General features: G+C 43.6%; 1 protein-coding gene across 6 annotated transcripts in view; it reads left to right on the top strand.

Annotated features, from left to right (window-relative positions):
* The window catches only part of LOC117600475 (uncharacterized), a 259,355-nt gene that overhangs the window by 185,674 nt on the left and 53,470 nt on the right, over window positions 1-20,211 (top strand). For all 6 annotated transcript variants that reach the window (XM_034315971.2, XM_034315970.2, XM_034315969.2 and 3 more), the window contains exon 4: window positions 11,010-11,056. In XM_034315971.2, coding sequence (XP_034171862.2) covers window positions 11,010-11,056 — 47 coding nt within the window. The remainder of the gene's footprint in view (window positions 1-11,009; window positions 11,057-20,211) is intronic.

Below are 20,211 nucleotides of genomic sequence, written 5' to 3'. Positions count from 1 at the left end.
GTTTTTTCGAGGGAGAGATTTTTCTTGGCCCGCTGGATTTATCGGCGGAAATTTGTGCCGTTACGGAGGAATCTTAGGAGACTGAAAGAAACGGAAACGCGACGACGAAGACGATCCCAGGAAGAAGTCGCGTTTCCCGGTGTGTGTATGTAAAAATGGCAATTAATATTGGAGAACTTTGGAGACATCGAGATGGAAATTTTTTGGTACGAATAAAAATTTATATTGCTCGGTTCGATGATCTTGGTGTTACGATATCGAAGATGCAGCAAAAATATTTATTTATCTTTAAAGTTACACAAGCTATACATTGTGTTTTTTTCATTTTTAATCCATTTTTTCGTTCATCACTCGTCTGATATTTTAAAATGGCAAAATATCAAGTTCTTGGTAACATCTTGCTAGTAACACATTTGCGACAAATCGTCAGAGAAGAAACAATAAAAATTCCAACCTTTTGGAGCGTATGTCTTACTGTTTCTCCAAGCGGACAATAAAATCAAGGAACGGTTATCAGAATTCAATGGCGGTCGTAGGATATGCATCGACGCGAAAAATTGCACGATTTCGCGCGTTACGACTGACACAGTGTACAAGCTCGAACGATAATGATATTCAGCGACGTGGTCGCTTTTACGAGCGATTATCGCCCTGGTATTCTTCCTCGACGGAACTCTCGAGCGGATATCGCCAAAGAAGCTAAGATTTGGCGCCGGACCCGCGGCGAGCATAAAGGGAATCGCGCTATCATCGTAAACCGACTAACTCCCTCTCTCTCTTTCTCTCTAAATTCTTCGGAGAAAAAAGGAAAAACTGCAGAGAGAAGAGAGATAGATGTAAACTATCCAGCAAAGTCTGATCGCACCCACTTCTCCATCATCCTCTCATCTTCGCTAACGCTGGAGTGCCGTTATAGCTGAGAATCTGTAGAACGGTGGTGCACTCAATGCACCCTCTGCCCTATCCTTTCCTCGGGATCACGTTCTACGAATTCTTCCTTGAACTCTTTTACGTCCCGCTTTGCTTTCCCCCGAGTCTTCTTCGATGGTAGATTCAAGTGGGAGTGGATGGCGTTTGAAAGTAGGAGGTAGGAATTGTTTTATAATTATCACTTTAATTCCTTAATTTTTTAATTTTTGATCAAATTTATTAGATAGCACATACCATTCTATTACAAATATTAAGGTTTTAAAATATTCAAATTTCAGTCATTCAATGTTTAAGGGATGATAGTAGGAAGGGAATGTGTATCTATGTCTTATATCTAATCAGTATAATGTATAGAATAATATGCATAGAAATTATGCTGTCTGCGTATTGCAAAGAAACTGCTCAATCGTAAATTTTACATTGAAAATATTTCATCCGATGTATCAATACCCCTTTCGAGGCTCCCCTTCGCAAAGGATCGCTACTTTCCACCTCTTGTTCGAGAACCCCAGCACCTTTGCTCCTTCGAATTTTTCACACGCTCTTCTCTCTCTTTTTCTCCGCCCCTTCGTTTCTCGTCCCATCGTCTAACCCTCCTGGTGGTAGTTCCTCAACAGGGGGTGGAGCGGGGCTAAGACTTTTCTTCAGTTTCCACACATGTTCCACGGGTATCAGCGGTCCCGGTGGAAGGATTTGCAAGTTAAATGGCATAAACGAACACTCAAAGAAGAGTATTCTTTGTCTTACGTTCTTTATCTCGAAACTTCCAAATCTTCCAAGGGTAGGAGGGGGGTGTGAAGGATTTATCAGCATTTTTTCGTTCCTCAAGTTTTATCTCAAAGGGCGCCGCGTTGAGATAGAAAAAGAGAATATTAGAAGGACAAAAGTGGTTTAATTCTCGAGACACTATTACATAGTGCAAAAGTTTCGCGGCCCTTACGCGAAACGAAGACGCAACGAGACACCGGTAATGGCTCCTTCGCGACGCGTGTGCCTACTAATTTATTTCCCTATGAATATCCGAAAAGGCACCCTTTCCTTCCCGCGAAAACCAAGGCTGTTGTCTTCCAGCGCCAGTGGGCGTCGTATGACCGGGACATTAAGACATTGTTCTTGTGATTTACGGGCTGATTTGCATTCACGTGCCAACCGTATATCAAGCATACACTGCGAACTAAGCATTCTACCGGTTGCGTTACCCTTCGTTGGAATCTACTTTTGCTCGCCCGCAAAGACATCTACAAAGGTGTCGGTGTTTTACTGCAACCGGTGAACTAAAAGTATTCAACGTTATAGCCTTATCTTAACCCTTTCTTACAGTCTGTCAGAAACTATGTTCACAAGTTTTTAAATTAAACTATCTAATGGAATATCCGAATGCAGATGAAATAATTTTGTTCATAAAATTGAATCGAAAATTATTTAATCGAAATCTCCGGCTCTCTATAAAACGCAATTAACCCTGGCTGTGGCATCAGTATTTCTTCGAATATTGATCGTCAGAATCGTCGAAACGAGAGGGAAAAGCCGTAGTCGCGGCGGGTTACTGTTTCAGCCGAAACTGCACGCGTTGAAAAGGGTTGATTAGGGATTCGGCGTGTTGGGGTCGAACACGTCGGCTATGTTAGAAGGATGCTGGACCGTGCTTGTAGGCATCCGCCGGTTCGAGGGCTCCTGGTAGGTTCGGGGCAAATGGCAGCGGGATGATTGATCGCTCGGCTAATTGGATGATCGATGACTCAAGTTCATCAGTGGCTGTTCAGCTCCTGGCAAAGGATGCCTCGTTCGCACGTGAGCTACCCCCTCGCCACCGTGTGTGTATGTATGCCCGCGCAAACTTGCCACATAGCGAAACACACGAGGAGAACAGGTTGGGCTTAATATTTAAATAGCAAATATGAAATGAAAATTTTCAGATTGCCAATTGAAATATTAATAATATTATTTTATTTACGTTTTAATTAAGTTAATTAAATTGGACAATTTAACGTACAAGGGGTTGAAATTACAAAGAGCTTAAGAAGCAAAAATTAATTTGAAAATAATAATTTCTCAAAACTTTCCGAAGAAGCAGTGTACCGATCGCGTGCATAAAGCTCGAGGAGGGTTAAACGCGTCGAAATACTTGGATCGCAGTCGTTGAAGAAGAAATGTCAGAATCGTATATTAACAACTGGCGACACGCGAGACTGAGCACGTGGAAACGGTGTCTCGTCTGGAAGTGATAGTCCTCCTTCCTCGGCGACGAGCTTTCGTCGAGCACGATGTCGACGGGTTTTCCGCGTAAACGCCGAGCGTAAATCGCGCTCGTTCGTTCGTTACTCTCGGCTGAGGTAACCGAGGGCGAAGGTGTTTGATATATACCTCGATGTATCGGATAATAATGCGCGATATGACGCGTGAGTTGTTAATTCGCGCGTCGCGTCTGCTGCACGTGACGCGAGCTTATGGACTCGCTCAGTTTCGACCCCATCCTGGCCCACGTATTCTTCGCTTTCTGATCCTTCCGCGTGAATTCCTGCCAATGGGGAGACCAGCATGGATCTCGTCGGCAGGAACAGAAAAATCACCAAGGAATCGACCCAACCGAGCAGCACTTAACCTCGAGGATATTGCTCTCGTGTAGGACGATTAAATTCGGGATCTACTTTGTTACGGAGATGGGGAAATGATTTTTTAATGGGGCCCTTTGAGCGGTCTCGTTCGTCCGGGACATTGGCGACAGGTTGCTTCTCGATTGATAAGGAAAGATAATTTGAAAGTAATTTAGATATATTATTTCTTTGTAAATTTTGAGGATGTTATTTTGCTTTACGTTTAACCCTTGCATGCATTGATGATATTGAGCTGAACCGCCATATTTAATTTATGTTGATGGATCTTTACATTTCAAATTGACTGCTTAGGCTCCATTATTTTAAAGACGGGCAAGCCTCGACGGTGCAGCGACTAGCGTTGCCCTTCAGGAATTGGCTGCTTCATCTAACGCTGTCTGGCCTCTTCTTCTCGATTTATATCTATTTCCATAATTTCCTCTTAGCTGATAATTCGCAACCGCGAGCGCCACCCTTGCTCTTAAGGTACTGTCAGCTTCGAAATGCTAGAACGAACAACGAAGTGAAACATAATTCTTTTTTAATTTTAGTGAACATAGGAACATTGAATTTTTATTAATAATACGTGCAACTTAGTGTTTATTAAGGTGCAGAAAATTTTGGTGAACAAAGTAGTCTAATTTATATTAAAAATAAATTAATTGTAAAATTCACTTCAGGTATAAATTGAAAGACTTCAAAAATTAGTTTCTTGAAATTATAAGATACAAAGTTCAATACATTTTATTTCCTACAATTCTCATTTCCACTTTCTTATCGCTATTTCAATAGTACATTCAATTGCGTGTACATTCACGAAACCGCTTGCTCACCTATCCCTTCCCCGCAAACGCTATCTTGTCTGCGAAAATATTCAAATGAATTTCTAATCTGCCGGAATTCGCTTCCTCCACTGGCAAGTGGTATAAGATAATAAAGGGGAACGAATAGGGTTGGAAATGCGCTGGGAAAAATTCCTCTAAACGAATGTGCCCTCATTCTGAACCATAGAATCTTTAAAAATAAAGATTTCCTAGATTTATATTAAAATAGAATAAAAATTCAGAACTCTCGTATACTCCGCGCCCCAAATATGGCACTTAGGCGTTAGAAGGATGAAGATACTTTCGCTCTGATCCTCTGTTTTCACGCTATTTCCCGCAAAGATGTTCTAACGAGTGGTAGCTCGGCTACTTAAGTTCTTACGCTTAGGAAAATATTTCCTAGAGAGAAACAGTAATGGTAACAGCGGCAACAAACCGTCGTTCTCGCGGAAGCTGCTGGAAGTGAACGCGGAACGAAGGCCGGGGTAGCTGCGGACCACCCGCCAAGCGCTAAGCCGATAGGCCGGGAATCTATGGAGTGGGCTCGGCTACGAAAACCTAAGTGTCGGGCGGAAAACGTCTCTTTAATGCTCTTAACGTCGTCACGCTACTTCTCTACTCCTCCCTTCTACCTTCGCTCGACCGCCTACGTAGCGTCGCTTCCTGCCGCGCAGGATAAATACCTGTCAACGTTCAAATTACGTTCCTGCACCATGCTTCCTTGCCTCGTTGCCTCCTCGCTGTTTCTAACGCGACTGAACGATGATCGAAGGGGTCGGAGGGGATGGAAGACGGGCTAAATTTTGGCGACTTTGTAGGTGATTTCCTCGAGCGTCTTGTATTATTCATTATGCGAGGAAAATATCTCGAATGCATAGAAAATGCATAGAAAATGCATCAAAACTGCATAGCTTGTGAAAACATCTTAAAAATGATGCATCAGAAATTTGTGCTTTGTAGAAAGATAATCTAAACATAAGAAAGGATATGAAATTTAAAAAAAAAGGATACTAGAGTAGATGACAGGTCTCTTATGAAAGTGGGAACTCGTTTGACGAATGAAATATTTGGACAGCTTTCCTCTAGACGAGAGCATACGGACAGATTAGATAGTGAAGAGAAGAATCGAAGTCCGGCACAGGTCTCCTCCCCAGGAAAAGAGGGTTTGGCAAGTTCGTGCAAGGCTTCGACGAGGCAATCCCTCGGTCCGTGTCACTGCGTGGCCCTGACAGGCAGCAATTAACAGCCGCGGACTCTCGCCTCTCGTCGTCGACGCAACGTTAGCGTCGCTAGAACGTCGTACTAGACGCCCTGGTAAATAATTGTCCCCTCCGTCGGACGGTTAAGCCACCGATTTGCCCCGCGCTCTTGTTTTCTACCTTTCTGCTCTAACACTCCCGCCTTCCTTCCTCTTTTTCCGCCCCCGCTGCTTCCTGCACGCCAGTCAATAACAGACCTCGATTTCGACGACCCGTTTCCCGATTATTCCAGATTCATTCCTGGCCCTGTGCCTCGACAGTCTATTCTGACTTCATTATTCCCTGCAGATGGAGGAACCCAACGATCGCTCGTTTTAAATGCCAGCTCGCTTCGGCTGGGTACCAGGAATTGGTCCTGGAAAAGAATTTTCTTTTTTTTGTGGATTGACCGAGGTAGGATATCTATTAACCCTTTATGGACTTATATAAATTTGAAAGCGATATATCAAATTTTTGTTAACCATTCAATTATTTTCTTAATTGTCATTTACTTTTGAGAAATCAATTCCATGATTTCTTAAAATTCTAAGATGATATTACTTTTCTAATAAATACCTGTTCGATATGTTTTATAATCATAAAGTTGTAATATGCAAAAGAAAATATCGATTTCAAGATTGAACGTTTAGAGGGGAAAGAAGCGACACCCCGGGGACGCCATTAATGTAACTGTCGGTACATTAGCTCATCGAATTAAAAAAGCAGCGCCCTCGACTCTGCTCGTTTTCCTTTTTCTTTTTTTACACGGGGGGTTGTCCTTATCGATCCATCTCAATTACGGAAGAATCAGGTGGCGTGGCACCGAGTGGCAGCCAGCCTGTACGAGGTGTCTGTGACAATGGTGTTTAAGATGATTACCACCCCGATTCACCCCCATCCTCCGGTTCGCGCGAAGAGAAAATACAGCGTGCCTCGGAGCGGCGAGAAAAATCGTCGTTAGACAAATGGGATGTTTTATCTGGCATTACGGCTTTTTATTTGAGCGCCGATTACAGCCGTGGGAGGTCTCGTTCCACTTTTGAAGGGTAAACCGACACCGTTACCCTCCGCTGTCGCGAGATTGAGGTGAAACGATTTGTATACTTGCGTAGAAGCGAAGTCATCGGGGATTTCTGTCCCGTAAGCTCGGTAGTTTGATCAAAGAAGATAAAATTGATACGAAACATTGATTCACATTGCATCTCGTTGCGATTTCGAAATACAGGTATTTAAAATATTTTTAAAAAAATACAGTTTAATGCACGAATCATCGACAGTGCTTCGCCGACACGACTGGTAGCAAAAATCCATTACCCTTCTAACGATACATTCACCATGCGGAAGTTTTACACCTATAAGTTATGTAACTACACACGGAGCTGGGGTTAGGTGATGACGAGGTGAAAAACGAATAAACGAACGAGCGTGGCTCCCCAGTTCTCGCTCGCCCGGTCATCCTAACCTCGTTAACCACCGGTACACCGTTTGCACGGTAATCGTACGCAAAGGGTGTGAGATGAGGTAAAAGGGACGGGAGAGAAAGAAAGGGAACTGGATGGACAGCGGAGAAGGAGAGAGTGAGAGAGGAGGAAAAAGGGGAAAGGTATACTCGTCGTTCTCCTCGTACAGACCTCTTATGCGCTATTTAACTTATCCATTTAAAACTCAAACATGCGAAACAATTAATTAGTAATTAACGCTAGCCAGTCGTGGATGAAAGAGTAACGGAGAAGAAGAGTGGAAGGACGATAGGGTGTTCGCCTCTGGGGTGTCTGCCACCCCCAGAGGAGGGTACTCGCTGGCAGTGTACGAGGCTTCTGCAGAGGCAAGAAACTTTAAACTTCCCAACTTTAGTTCTGCTGTTAGCTTCTAATTAGTGGACAAACAGTTAACCTCCAGATACAGCCATACCGCTTGCCCCCACCTCGAGGAAGGATATTCCTTCGTACCCCCCGCCACTTGTACGCGTGAATTCGTTCGCGATCATTATCGTACTTTCATCTTACGGGGTGGAAATAATCGTCACAAGTATTAGATTAAAAATTCAAAATTTTATTTATCAAAACTTTTCGATAAAGTTTAATTAGACTGTGAACGCATACACGTAATCCGACATCCGAGACAATTCACTTAATTTTCCTCTGATTAAGATGCAACCTGTCGTATTTCAATTTGTCAGAACGTAATCCGAAGCTACGACTTCGAGCAGCGAGGTTTTCTCCGACAATTATGAGGAGAAATTTTAATTTCAAATTCTTCGCTCGTTTCCACGGGGATAAATCGGTGGTCATTACGCGTGGTCCCTTTCCCTCGTGTTTCCCTTCGCGTCGCCCGCTCTGTCCTTAACTTGTGCAGCTTCCAGATTGCCTGTCACTCCGCTTTCAAATTGTTCAGACACGGACCGTATTACAAGGAGAGCGAGTTCCTCCCGCGGTCGATCGACCACGCTGCATGCGGGCAGCCTTTACCGGCGAAACGACAAACGCACTCGCGGCGAAGGTTTTGCACGAAGGGCACCGGTGGTGTTCTGCGGCTCTCACGAGCACACGGGCCGAGGGGAGAGCCAGGTCATCGAGGGTTTCAATATGCTTCGACAGTAGTTACGATACCAAGCCCTGTACTCGCCGTCGATCGGACGAGGTGGATGCAAAAGCAGATGGGGGGGGGGCGGCGAAGAAGGCAAGACGTGGCGGTGGGTGAGGTGAGACGAGAGGAGGACTATCGTGCTGCGGTATCGGTCGCCTTGGTTATTTAGGAAACCATATCAAAGTTTGAGTTGGCTGGTTGCCGGCGGTGCGCAACCCTCCTATCGTGGCCTCCGCTTCTGGACAATGAGATCTCTTCCGGCCTCGTCGAGGTCGCCCTTGACGTTCGTTACCGGACCGAATAACGGCACCTACAGCCATGAAAATGGCGGACCATTGAATCCTTGAAGAGGTCGACCAAGAAAAGACGTTATCCGTGATAGATCAATCGTCCATTATACGCAGGAAATCTGTTCTTGCTAACTTTCGATGCGCAATCGACCTCATCTGCCATCATTTTCTACGCGCTGCATATTATTCGGTATAATGATGCAAGCGACGGAGATATTTAATCAAATTAAGAAATAGTGATTTGTTCCTATGGAAAAGTAAGGAAAAATCCTTCGATGTTGATATGTCGCAACAAGCAAAGGGAAGGAAGGTTATTCTACTTCTAGTTCTCAGCTAGAGCGACTTGCCTGGGAAGGGTCGAGAGATTTAATTAAGGCAGAACGACGGGCAGAAAGACGAGTCGCTACGTCGTGTAAACTCGAGCTCGTCCGTCGGTTCTGATGCTGCTGTCGTAGCCTCGGGAACGAGCCAAGTCCTTCCTCTTCCTTGCCATTCTAGAAGATCGCTCGAAAACTCGTGAGAACGCTACACACGTCTGCGACGTATATTCGGTTCGGTCGAGCGTGTGCGTCAAACTTCCTCAGACCTTCCTGATTTCAAAAAGCAGAAGTTTCGTCCCATCAGTTTTGTATTTCCTGCTAAAAATACAGCTGGGGATCTCTGTGCCGTTTATGTTAATATTTTAGAAAAAATTTAGATCCCTTGGTATAGCAGGCAAAGAATAAGAATCTTCTATGTTATTATTTTAAATTTTCATTTGTGGCAAGACCTCAATCGTGTCACCCTATTCCAACTTCTCATTCGTTATACTTGTGTCGCCGAATCGCACGTCCGTTGTTCTCGAACGCTCTACTCGGAACAGTTCGCAGCATCATCTGCTCGGCGGTCGCGGTTTCAGCGTCAATAATTCGCAAAGGCTGCGGGGCAGCCTCTAACCGACTGATTTCACGCATCTGGCGTTTGGTGGTTTAGTCTGACCCGGTCCGTGCCGTTTGCACGCCAAGAGCAACGGCAAAAGACGGCAACGCTTACATGAGAGAGCGTGGTTATATACACGCTTACGAAGAGCAAGACGGTAGACGATAAAGAGAGAGAGGGAGGCTAGCTAAGCGAAACAGAGACAGAGAGAGAGAGAGAGAGAGAGAGAGAGAGAGAGAAAGGGCGAGTACGGACAGTCTCTGCCTCGCCACCGTGGTGGTCCCGTGATCAATATTCCTTACCCCCTTTGCCTTGGCTCACCCCTCCGGCGCGGTACGGGTACCCCTTACCTCGTGAAAACCCTCCTTCTACTCACACCCACATCCTCCCACCTCCCTTCGGGGAGAAACCGGGAGAAACCCCTGAAACCCCTCTTGCACCCTCGTCTTAATTAGGAGTCTGAATCTGCGGCGGACACGCGTATAAGGGTAGGCTGGTGGAGATTCGGAGGGTGGTGGGGCGGGTGCAGAAGAGGTCGGGCAAAGCCAGACGAACGTCGTGTCCGAAACATTATTCCCAACTTCGGTACGATCGCCGCAACGTCACCGCCCGCTGGACGACCCTTTTTATTATTCTCCGAAAATAAACACATTTGCGCTTCCTTGCTCCGTCGCGAGGCGGGTTACCGTTCGCCTCGAGCCTGCCTTGTCCGTCCCTCGTTCTGGCCGAAAGAACTTCGCCTTGCTTGCCGAGTAATTAGCTGTTATTCCGGTACACCGAGCCTCAAGTTAAATATTACGATACATGTACACTGTTAAGCGTACTAGGGCTTTCCTTGGGAGAAAAACCGATATAGGGGAAGTTTCATATTTCCACCAATCGTTTTCATATTTGCGGGTTGTAATTTACACGAAAGTTCTAATTTAGTATTCGTTTCAAAGGAAGTTGATTCAATTAGAGTAATAATTTATAAAATAGACGATAGATTCGATTCGACATTTGTTTGCAATTTGACAATCAAAGAAAATTACCAGCCATCAAATTCTATCGTCTTGAGTAAAACGAAACGGGAACGAGGAGGGTTACAATCGCGATAATGTCAAAATAATTAATTATCGCCGCAGGGTGGATTTAGTTTTAAAGAAATTCGTTCTACGCGTATGTACGTTCCAATATCGGTGGAGCCTCTCGTCCATGAGCATATTTACATGCATGGTACATACAGCTCGAGTATATAGAGGGTAGGTGGCTGAACCGAGAGGATATTGGGGTTAGGCCATTCATTAGATTACGGGAATTCGGTGGTGCCCGTTCAGGGGTGGAAGAGAAGAGAAGATTGGGGGTGAAGATGGAGGAGTGGATGCACGGTCGAGCACTAACCTGCGTGCACTAGCTGCCGTCATGAGGCACAGAAATGAGGGAAAGGGTTGAAAAGACGAGCTTGTAGAAAGCAAGAAAATTACCCCTTTTTGCAGATGAACGACAGTTAGCTTGCGTGTCGTACACGATGGAATTCTCTTTGACATATTTATGCGAAGGCAGTGAGATTCAATAAAGAAATTACTATGAATAATTTTAGTCTCGTTTAATAATTATTATTAAACTAACATCTATTCTCTTTTGTTTCAGAGTCGGCTTTCGTAAGGCGGGACTATCCCCGCCAAATCATGAACAAGGTAAAGTTCCAGAATTTTATATTATAATTTAAAAATTGTGGTCTTTCTCGATTACGTGTGTCTTCAATACGAAGGGAATAATGTGTACTTAGCAACCCCTTCAACGATTTACACCTTCCGTCAACGAGTCAGTTACCAGGGATAATCGATCCAACATATTTAATCGCTTTTCATGTATTATACTATGCCAACAATTCCCCCGCAAGTGCAAATCTATTGATTTAGCTGTACTAATACTCGGCAAATCTTTATTTTTAAAATATCATCTAAAAATCAATTTTTAAAATCTCACCCCTTCGACCAAGCGTATGAAGCAAACACTGCATAAACGGCAGATTAACAGAGAATTTTACGAGTCCATCGTTTCTGAAGTGTCGGAGGATAACTAAAACCGTAGAGAAAAGTTTTTAACTTGGTCGTGCGTTTAGAAGTCACGGTGTAATCGAGGGAGGGGGGTTTGGTTACACGAAGTTGTTCGCGCCTTCGTGTACGTGTATATATTTGTATCCGTGCTAGAATGTATATGTATAACCTGAGCCTCATTTGTAGGCCCTTTATGCGCCGTCTGCCTTTCCTCATTATGCATTGCACATGAGAAAACTTGCTTGGAATCTCTTTCCATCTCGTTCCCTCCTACGGTGTCTACCTCTCTTCTGCAGCTCCCATTCGACGAGGTGGGGTGTTGATCCCTTCACCCCCCCCCCCCCCCCCGCCCCCCCCCCCGCGCTTCTGTTCGCGTCTGTGTACTTCGGTAGCTCTGCTTCTTTATAAACTTTTAATGACGGCAAAGCCTAATCGACAGAACGAGCGAGCGAGCGAGCATACCTAGCTTTGCCCGGTCGCGAAAGCTATCCAAGAGAATCAACGTTGAATCTCGATTTTCGATACTCAATGGCGGCCAATAGGTGCTCGCAGAATTCGACATAATGGCTCTAGCGTTCGTTGATTATCATGAATTATTTTTGTTCCTCTAAAAAATTTTCGACTTGTCTGCCTTAATTTGAGAAAAGGTACACGGTTGTAATAATACAATTTCTTGAAGAGTTTCTAAGTAATCAAAATTATTTCTAAAGTCAGCTTTTATAATTATAGGAGTGAAACATCTTAACACTTGACATTTGTTTGTCTAATTTCTGTTTATATCATTTCTCTTGCAATTTGATCTAAAACACGTCGGTACAGTTCGACGCATCGATTCTAGCTTGACAAGACAGTTAAGATAGCGTTTCCCGATTCGTGTGCAAAAGTGCGCTGAAGCGCTTTCGATTTGCAACAAATCATTCAGCGTTTACGCCCGGCTAGCCGCCCAGTTGAATTAAACTTCCACCGGAAACTTCGTTCTCCGCCCGTTGCTCCGACGGCATGCGTATTTGCAATATATAGCGAACAGTTTATACCTGCGAGAACTGCTTTCCAAACTTTGCTACACAAACCTTAGCGAGTAGGCGGTTAGTTGTTTGCTATACTGCAATAGCCGCTCGTTAAGAGCTGACGAAAATTAACATGTCTTCAAACAGGAATGGCTTAAGGTATACTGATGGACAGTATTTTTCTAACGATTTAACTTTGATATTTATAAAAAATTTTGCAACTTTATTTATAGAAAAGTTCTTGACCTTTTAATAGTTTATTCCAAGTAAACATCAGGTATTATAAATTTAAACTACAATGAATATTTTTTATGCTTTTTATTGTAATTAGTTACATCGTTAGAGTTTTATAAATTAATTGCATTTTAGTTTTTACCTTACACCAGAAAATTGAGTCAGATATTATACGACTGACAGTAGTCTTTTCTTACCCCCGGTGAATGGGGGACACCAGAGAGGTTAAAACGACTCCTAAAGCACGATTAAACTAACCCTTAGTTATTTCTTCCGTGTACGCTACTGGGTACATTCTGCTTCGCTTTTATATATCCACTTCCTGATCGTTACTTACGATTTCCTTGGGATCGTCGAAGAAAAGCTCAGCACTTTCTCGAAGCTATTAACATTCCTTATGAGAAAAAAAGAGATTAAAATTCTGACATGAATTTTATAGAGATTAAAAAGCTTCAGAATATCCGATACAATAATAATTAAGAGAAATTAAAATTCTTCCACGAATTTGATAGAGGGAAAAAGCTGAGGTATCCAAGCTGCTGTCGTTCCCTATTCAAGCAGCGTTTAAAAGAACGCGGTGGGTTTAAAGTGTTCGGGGCGCCATTTAGTGGCGGCACTCTTTCATAAAGGACCTTAATAAAAATCCCAATCTAAACAAGCTTAATTTACGTCCGCCACATAATTACCTACCCCCGAGGCGACCGCCCCAGACTTCTCTTTCGCTCTTTCTCGGCCGTGCCACTTCTGTTGCACCGCGAGAGGAAAAGAGTCCTCGGGGCCGGGACGGTGGATGAAGAAGGTGGCGTGGAGGGCTCTCTGAAAAATCTAAGAGGCTTAAAGCATTAAAAGGGTTATATAACATTCATTAGCAACGGGTCAGCCTTTGTGAAATTTCCCTTGGAAGCGGCTGCAATGGCTGGACACCGCCTTCTCGTCTGGAATTTCACTCCGTAGTGCTGGTCCCTCCTCTTTCTCTTGTTCCCGAGCGTTCCGACCCTGCGTCTCTTGGGGGTGTAGGATAGTCACGCGAGCAGAGAGTATCTTGCAGCTGGAAAGGGGCGGCAGGATAGAAAGGAGGGGAGGGTCCGTCTCTGATGAAGATGTCGCACACGCCGGGGACCCTGGCGAGATTACTCGGGTTAGAACCCGTGGACCCTGGTCAAGGCACATGCTAATTGCTTTATTTGACATCAAGAAATAATGTACCGCTGTTCTACGGCACGGCTGCGGCCATCGTAGAGGAACCCCGCGAGGAAAGCAGATACCCATCGCGCCCTCTTTCACTCTGTCGCGCTTGTCCCTTCGTATAAATCTCCGAGACCGACCACCTTGGCTAGTACACTCGTTAAATCTCCTTACGTTCCGAATGGAACGTATCATTGAGCTGTTATACGAAGAAGTAACTCATGATTTTTATTCTCCTTTTTATGGTATCTTGGTTCGAGAAATTATTAGACTGGTGGATCTCAGTTGGAGATTTAAGAAATTGATAGAAATTCAAATGTGTGTCCAAATGTAATTGTCACAGTAATTTATAATTCCATACATACATAGTGCACTATATTCTTGATACAAAACACAATTATAAGTGTAGACAGAAAAATAGATGCTTTGAAGGATTATTATTGAAATTATTATTTCTTTTACTTTGAATTAATTACACTCTGTGCAAGCTAAGAGTGCTTCGTCCCCAAAGGGTTAATATTCAATAAATTTCATTAAAAAAATGTAATCGCTCCCTTACACTATTGGTCCCTTCAGTCATATTGAAGCATCATGCTTCTTCTAATATTCAACATAAATAAACCGAAGGCCATTTGCATTGGAAATGATTCAGTGCGTGAAATTCATGGGCATACGTGAGGTGGCTGGTCACCAAGGCAAAGGGTCCGCTCACCTACCGGACCTAATAACCCTTAGTTGAACCAATAACCGTTTCTCGAAGTTACATATGGAGGAATTTGTATTCGAAATCGAACGTATCCAAGGGATGATCGTAGCTTCGGAAGCGGGGCACGCGTACTTCTCGTAAATATGCTTGTTCAGTCGAGTGGCGTTGCCTTGCAAAACGATAGGGGGGCATGGAGGAGGTATACAGAGCGTTAGGGTCCCTTTCGAGGTCGCCAAGGGTGCATTTCATCTTCGAGAGCGTCAGCCCGGAGACCGATCGGCCGTACGCTCGATGTCGGATCATCCATCTTTTATCGAATCGTAGCTGATGGTCAGGTCGATGCTTTTCTTCGCTATTTTTTCTTCATAGGACTCTTGTTACCGCTATTTGTTTATCTAATGACCGCAGCTACTAATCCTTTTTTATTGATACGCAACATAAATATCCAATAAAAGTGTGACGAAAAGTTGATAAAATATTGATCGAGGAGGCGAAATTCTTAGGACGAAATCGAGATTGTTTCGAAACTTTTTCGCTAGTGAATATTTTAGGCCGCGAAAATATAACGAGATAAGAGTGATATATCTTTCATCGTGGCTAGTGGTCACCTGTCCGTTTTCACGTTCAATTTTTATGATTAAACTTTCCTTTCGATCGTGTGCGTGTATACGTGTGTATTGCTTTCGAATTGATCAATATTAATCCAACGTTGTCAGCATGACACATGAAATCACTTATGGGCAACCTGAAGTTCAATAGAGATCGATATTTCTTCGTAGTGTACGTTGGTATTCTTCGGGGTAAATAAGAAATAATTTCGCATACGTCACTGCCGCGATAAATTATGAAGAGATATCTGTTGTTTAGAGCGGATAAGTATATAGGGAATTGGATGATCCATCTTTTGTCGAACAGCGGTCCAACATTGGACGTCAGAGGCTTACTTCTATCCGAACTTCTGCTTTCGAAAGCGTCCATCATGCTTGGACAGAACACGTTCCCCTAGGCAAACATTCGTTAACATTCACCTGTGTCGCGTGATACCATTGGAGAAAGTTCAAAACACCGACGGATGTGCAGTGAATTTCGTTAACGATTATTGATGCAACTTTGATGCGTCTGTAATTCCAGTCTAACGTCGCAGTAATGTGTCATTATTCTAGGTTGATCTATTGTTTTCTATAACATTGAGAAATATTAAATTTATGTTCTATTTTCCTTTTAATTAACGAAATCGATTTTAGAAATTAGATTAAATTTTTTAGTCCGAAAAATGTTTAATTTAATAATAAAATTTTAATTTGTCTAAAATTAATTCTAAGCCACAGAAAATACAGAATATTTCAAAGAGTAATTTCAGGAACGAATGTTTCTACATTAGCAAAAGTTAAACATATAAATTTTCGAAAGAAAAATCACCAGCCGGAAACCGCGTAAAATATACTGTCGATGCGGTTCGGACGATGACCGTGGCCGGTGACACCGGTTCGGAGGCGAGAGAAAACCAGGAAACCATGGGAAGAGAAATAGGGGTGACAAGGGGCTATTTTTGTGGTTAGCAGGGAATAATTTAGGGGTGGATAATACGTGGAGCTCGTGTAATTATTTAGCCGCGATACTGACGCCGCCCGAGGTGGAGTGCGTGCTGGTTTTCATACACTCTCGAACGATCTGAGAGGCACGAGCGACGTGAAACCGGCAACCTGAGGGCTCAGGTGTTCCGTCGGATAATAGGCGACATCATCCCTACGTCCGATCTCCTCTCCTCTCCTCTCCACCTTCTGTATCATCGTCAAACCCTGATCGATGTAATATTCACGCTCGATACGCGTCCCAGCTTCTGTAACTTGCGACGCTTGATGCCTTGTACACTTTCCCTTCGAATCTCATCAGCGTCCCTTTCACGTGTTCTTAAGCAACGTGTACTTCATTCGTTAGAAGACAAGGGTAGAGGTATGCCTTTATTTCCCACTGTTAGTCCACGATCACCTTGATGGAAAATTTAAGTACGGGGATGAAGTAATTTAGGAGAATTTATATTTTCTTCCACTAATAATTTTTTTTCTATGAATAATTGGCAGATATTTTTATGTTTGAGGTTTTTAATGAAATTATAATTGGTTCCTTTTATTGAAATTATTTTAAAAATATGACAGTGAATAAAACTTAAGTAGTTGAACACCATATTTTGTCAGACATTCAGTATAATTGTAACAATCACAAAGATCAGTTTTTAATACAAAAGCAAATTATATTAAAATGATCGTACATTCTTTTTTTCTGTCATATCACACGAAAGAAAGAAATTTTCCAACAGAATCAATTCCTCTTGCACGGGACACATCATCAAAAGTCACTTCAGTAGATCGAGTTTACCAAATAACAAAGGCCGCTAGAACGGTATCGTTTTAAAACACGGTTAACCCGGGTGTCGTACACCAGTGGATTTGTGTATTCGTCGGTCGCGGTAAACACTCTCTTTTGTTGGTCGCCAGGAGTTAAGCCGAGCTCTCCCATTAGCACCGCTCAGAATTACAAAAATAACACTTGTCCCTGGAACGGAGCCCCACGGGTAGCCCGGTGTAGTTAAGTAAAATTAAGCTAAAATTTCCGTCGAGCCGCGATGTATATTCAACCCCTTTTTCCGTTGCTCACGGCTGCCGGTGGCCAGCCATACAACCCCTGTCTCCTCGGTTTTCCACCTCTTTCCATATCCCGGACACTTGCTCGTCTCACTTTCCGCGTATACGTTACACTTCACGCTGCCCCTTTTCAGCCGCCTCGGTATTAAATATTTACCTTTCAATGAATATGCAAATATAATTATTTACGCGCAATTTAGACGTTTTTACGCGGACTCGCACGTCCTCCACCGTCGACAATTTTCCCTGACCCGTGGACGATTTTCAGGTAGACGAAACGACGGTAAAGGTCGTCCAAAACTTGCAAATTTTTCTCTTCTCGTGATTGCGCTTTCATTAAATGTACTGTTACTAAAGTGCATCATTAATCGTGTTATTGGTATTTTGATCAGGTATCGGCATCGATATTGTTTGTTTTAAACACACGGTTTATGTCGTTCGGGGTGAACTGATGATGCGTAAAAAATATTTTTTTCTATTTTCTGTCAAAGTATCCTTAATTAAGGATCCATAAATATCTTAAACGTTACATGATTGTAAGAAAATTTTCTACCCATAAATTACAGCTTCCATCTGTTATAGAATCCACCTGCAATGTAAATTAAAGATAAGACGATTTTTGAAAATTAGAAATCAAAATATTTTTAGCAAAACGCATTAACCTCGTGTTACGCCTGACGTACCATGCTATACGAACGCTTCAGCAAAATCCTCGCGCAAAGCCAACCTGTTATTAAACCTCTCTCTTATGGATCCCACGGTCTTTATCTGGCCATCGTTCTTCGCGGGATTAACCTTTAACGTTAATTATCTAGCGGGGTTCAGAGGGACGGGAGCGAGGTTTGAGGCGGCATCAAAGAACCGAGTGTTTAGCTGCAATATCTTTCCAGCGGGCTGCACATCGGTGACCAGAAAAGGGGGCCCAGGGATCTAAAAGAGGGTGAATGGAAGGGGTCGAGGTGGTGATTCGTGGTTGGCGAAGAAACCGGAGAAGCCACCTTTGGCCCCTCTTTAAGAACCATCCACCATCTTTCTCTTTCCCTTCCTCTTTCCTCCTTCCGTTGGCTGATTCAAAGTTACTTCGTATGATCTGCTAGACGAAATTAAGCGAGTATGAATAGATCAATGAATAATCTATCTTAGTAAACTCGTCTTTCAGATTTTCTAATACTTTGATTAAAAATGTTTTAACTTTTTAATTACGAAACGTTATGATAGCAACAAATTTCTGACGCCTTTTTCTCATTTTAAATATCAAATTAAAACACACATTTCAATTCTTTTTAAGACTTCTAAAGTTTCCATTCAGCTCCAAACAGAATCATTTTCATATTTCCGCGGAATAATCCCGACTCAAAGCTTTCTGAGTGCCAATAAGCTCTCAACGCAAAATATTCCAGCGCCTTAATGGAGCAGCAGTAAGAAAGTGGAAGAAAAATGTCTTCATTGAAAGAAATCACCAACGAAACTATCAGGAAGATATTGCACGGGCCGCGTGGTCGCGGGGTTGCTCGAGACGAAACGAGTGGAGGAGGGAACCATAAGCAGCCATCTTCGGAGCCGTGTCGTGCTTCAGCCCGATGTCGTAGCCAATATCGCGAGGAAAGGATACAAACGACTCGAAATAGACCTTGAAAATAGATTCGAGAGCGATCGCGCAGCCAGGGAGAATAAGCCATCGATATAAATTGCTCCATCCACCGACGCCGTCGTCGTCGTTGCGTCATCGTCCTCCTCGTCCTCTTCGACGCTATATCGTCAGCCTGAAAAAAAGGAATGCCACTCGCAAAAAGTTTCTTCCCGAATAACGTATGCATCGCGAACCCCCGGGATTCTGAGACACGATGGTGCCCTAAAGGATGCGGCTGGCTGCTTCACGAATTTTCACCACTTGCCGCTTTAGCCTGGGAAATTCTCTGCAGAAATGAAATTTTTAAAAAATTACTTCTCCATTCCGATGGTTTGTTCACGTTTTTACTAAGTTTAGATAAAAGCCTATAGGTCGAAAGGGAGGGGTTAATCCTTCAATTCCGATGATACCCGTTAACATTATTCCCGGCCGGGCGAGCAACATTCTACGGGCAAACAATTTCGATGGCGAAGAACGAACGCGCAACGAAGGGAAAATGTATTCGTGAGTTTCCAATTTGCGGTTGCGGCTGTTAGAACGGGGCGTAGATGGCGAGGTGGTCGGTCGGCGCGGCGACGGGGTGGCCGAGGTGGAGCAGGAGGTGGCGACGGGTGGTTCGAGGCTCTATTATGGTAATTATATGATAAATACAACAAGGCCTTAGGCGGTGTCTCCTCTCTCTTGAAACCTCGTTCCACCCTCTCGTCGACGGGGTTCTCTTTGCAGCCGCGAACCGGAATCCTCTTCTTCCATCGGTGGTAGGAATCTCACTCACCTCACGGTTCCATCTCGTTCCTCCTCTTTAGAGCTTGTCGCTTCACTCTTCTCCTTCTATTCTTCTATCCCTATCCTTTACTTCCTTTCACCCGCCTCGACGTCTCTGCGCGAGCACCGGCGGTTTCGTTTAAAATACGCCTCCTCTCTTGACGGAATGCAATTAATCTTACTCCCTCTCGATCTCGCTTTCTCATAGAGACCATCCCTGAAAGGGATGAGTAACGCGGCTGGAAGAAGTGTTACCGACTTAATGAAGTACGACTTCTGATGCGTGCTGCTGGTGTATACCGTACGCGGGAGGAAGAGAGACGAGGTTAGGGAGGAGGATGCGAAATATAGGAAGGCGAAAAGAGAAAGGTGCAAAGAGAACGACTCGGCCGGAAATCCTGACTAAACACCCGCTTTCATTATCACGCTACGTTTACCCGGGACGTCTTTATGGCTAAAGAGGGAGCGAATTAGATAAGTAGGTTACACCGTTTGCTCGGATTCTTTTGACATTTTGTGTTTTTCCTGCTGCTGTTTCATTGAACGGACGTAGAATGTTTCATATTTTCATTAGATATTAATTTATTGTTGTCTAAAATTGCTGAAATAATTTTGGAAACTAT

Source organism: Osmia lignaria, chromosome 15 (assembly GCF_051020975.1).
Source record: "Osmia lignaria lignaria isolate PbOS001 chromosome 15, iyOsmLign1, whole genome shotgun sequence".
Classification (NCBI taxonomy): Eukaryota; Metazoa; Arthropoda; class Insecta; order Hymenoptera; family Megachilidae; genus Osmia; species Osmia lignaria.
This window is presented reverse-complemented; position numbering and strand designations above follow the sequence as displayed.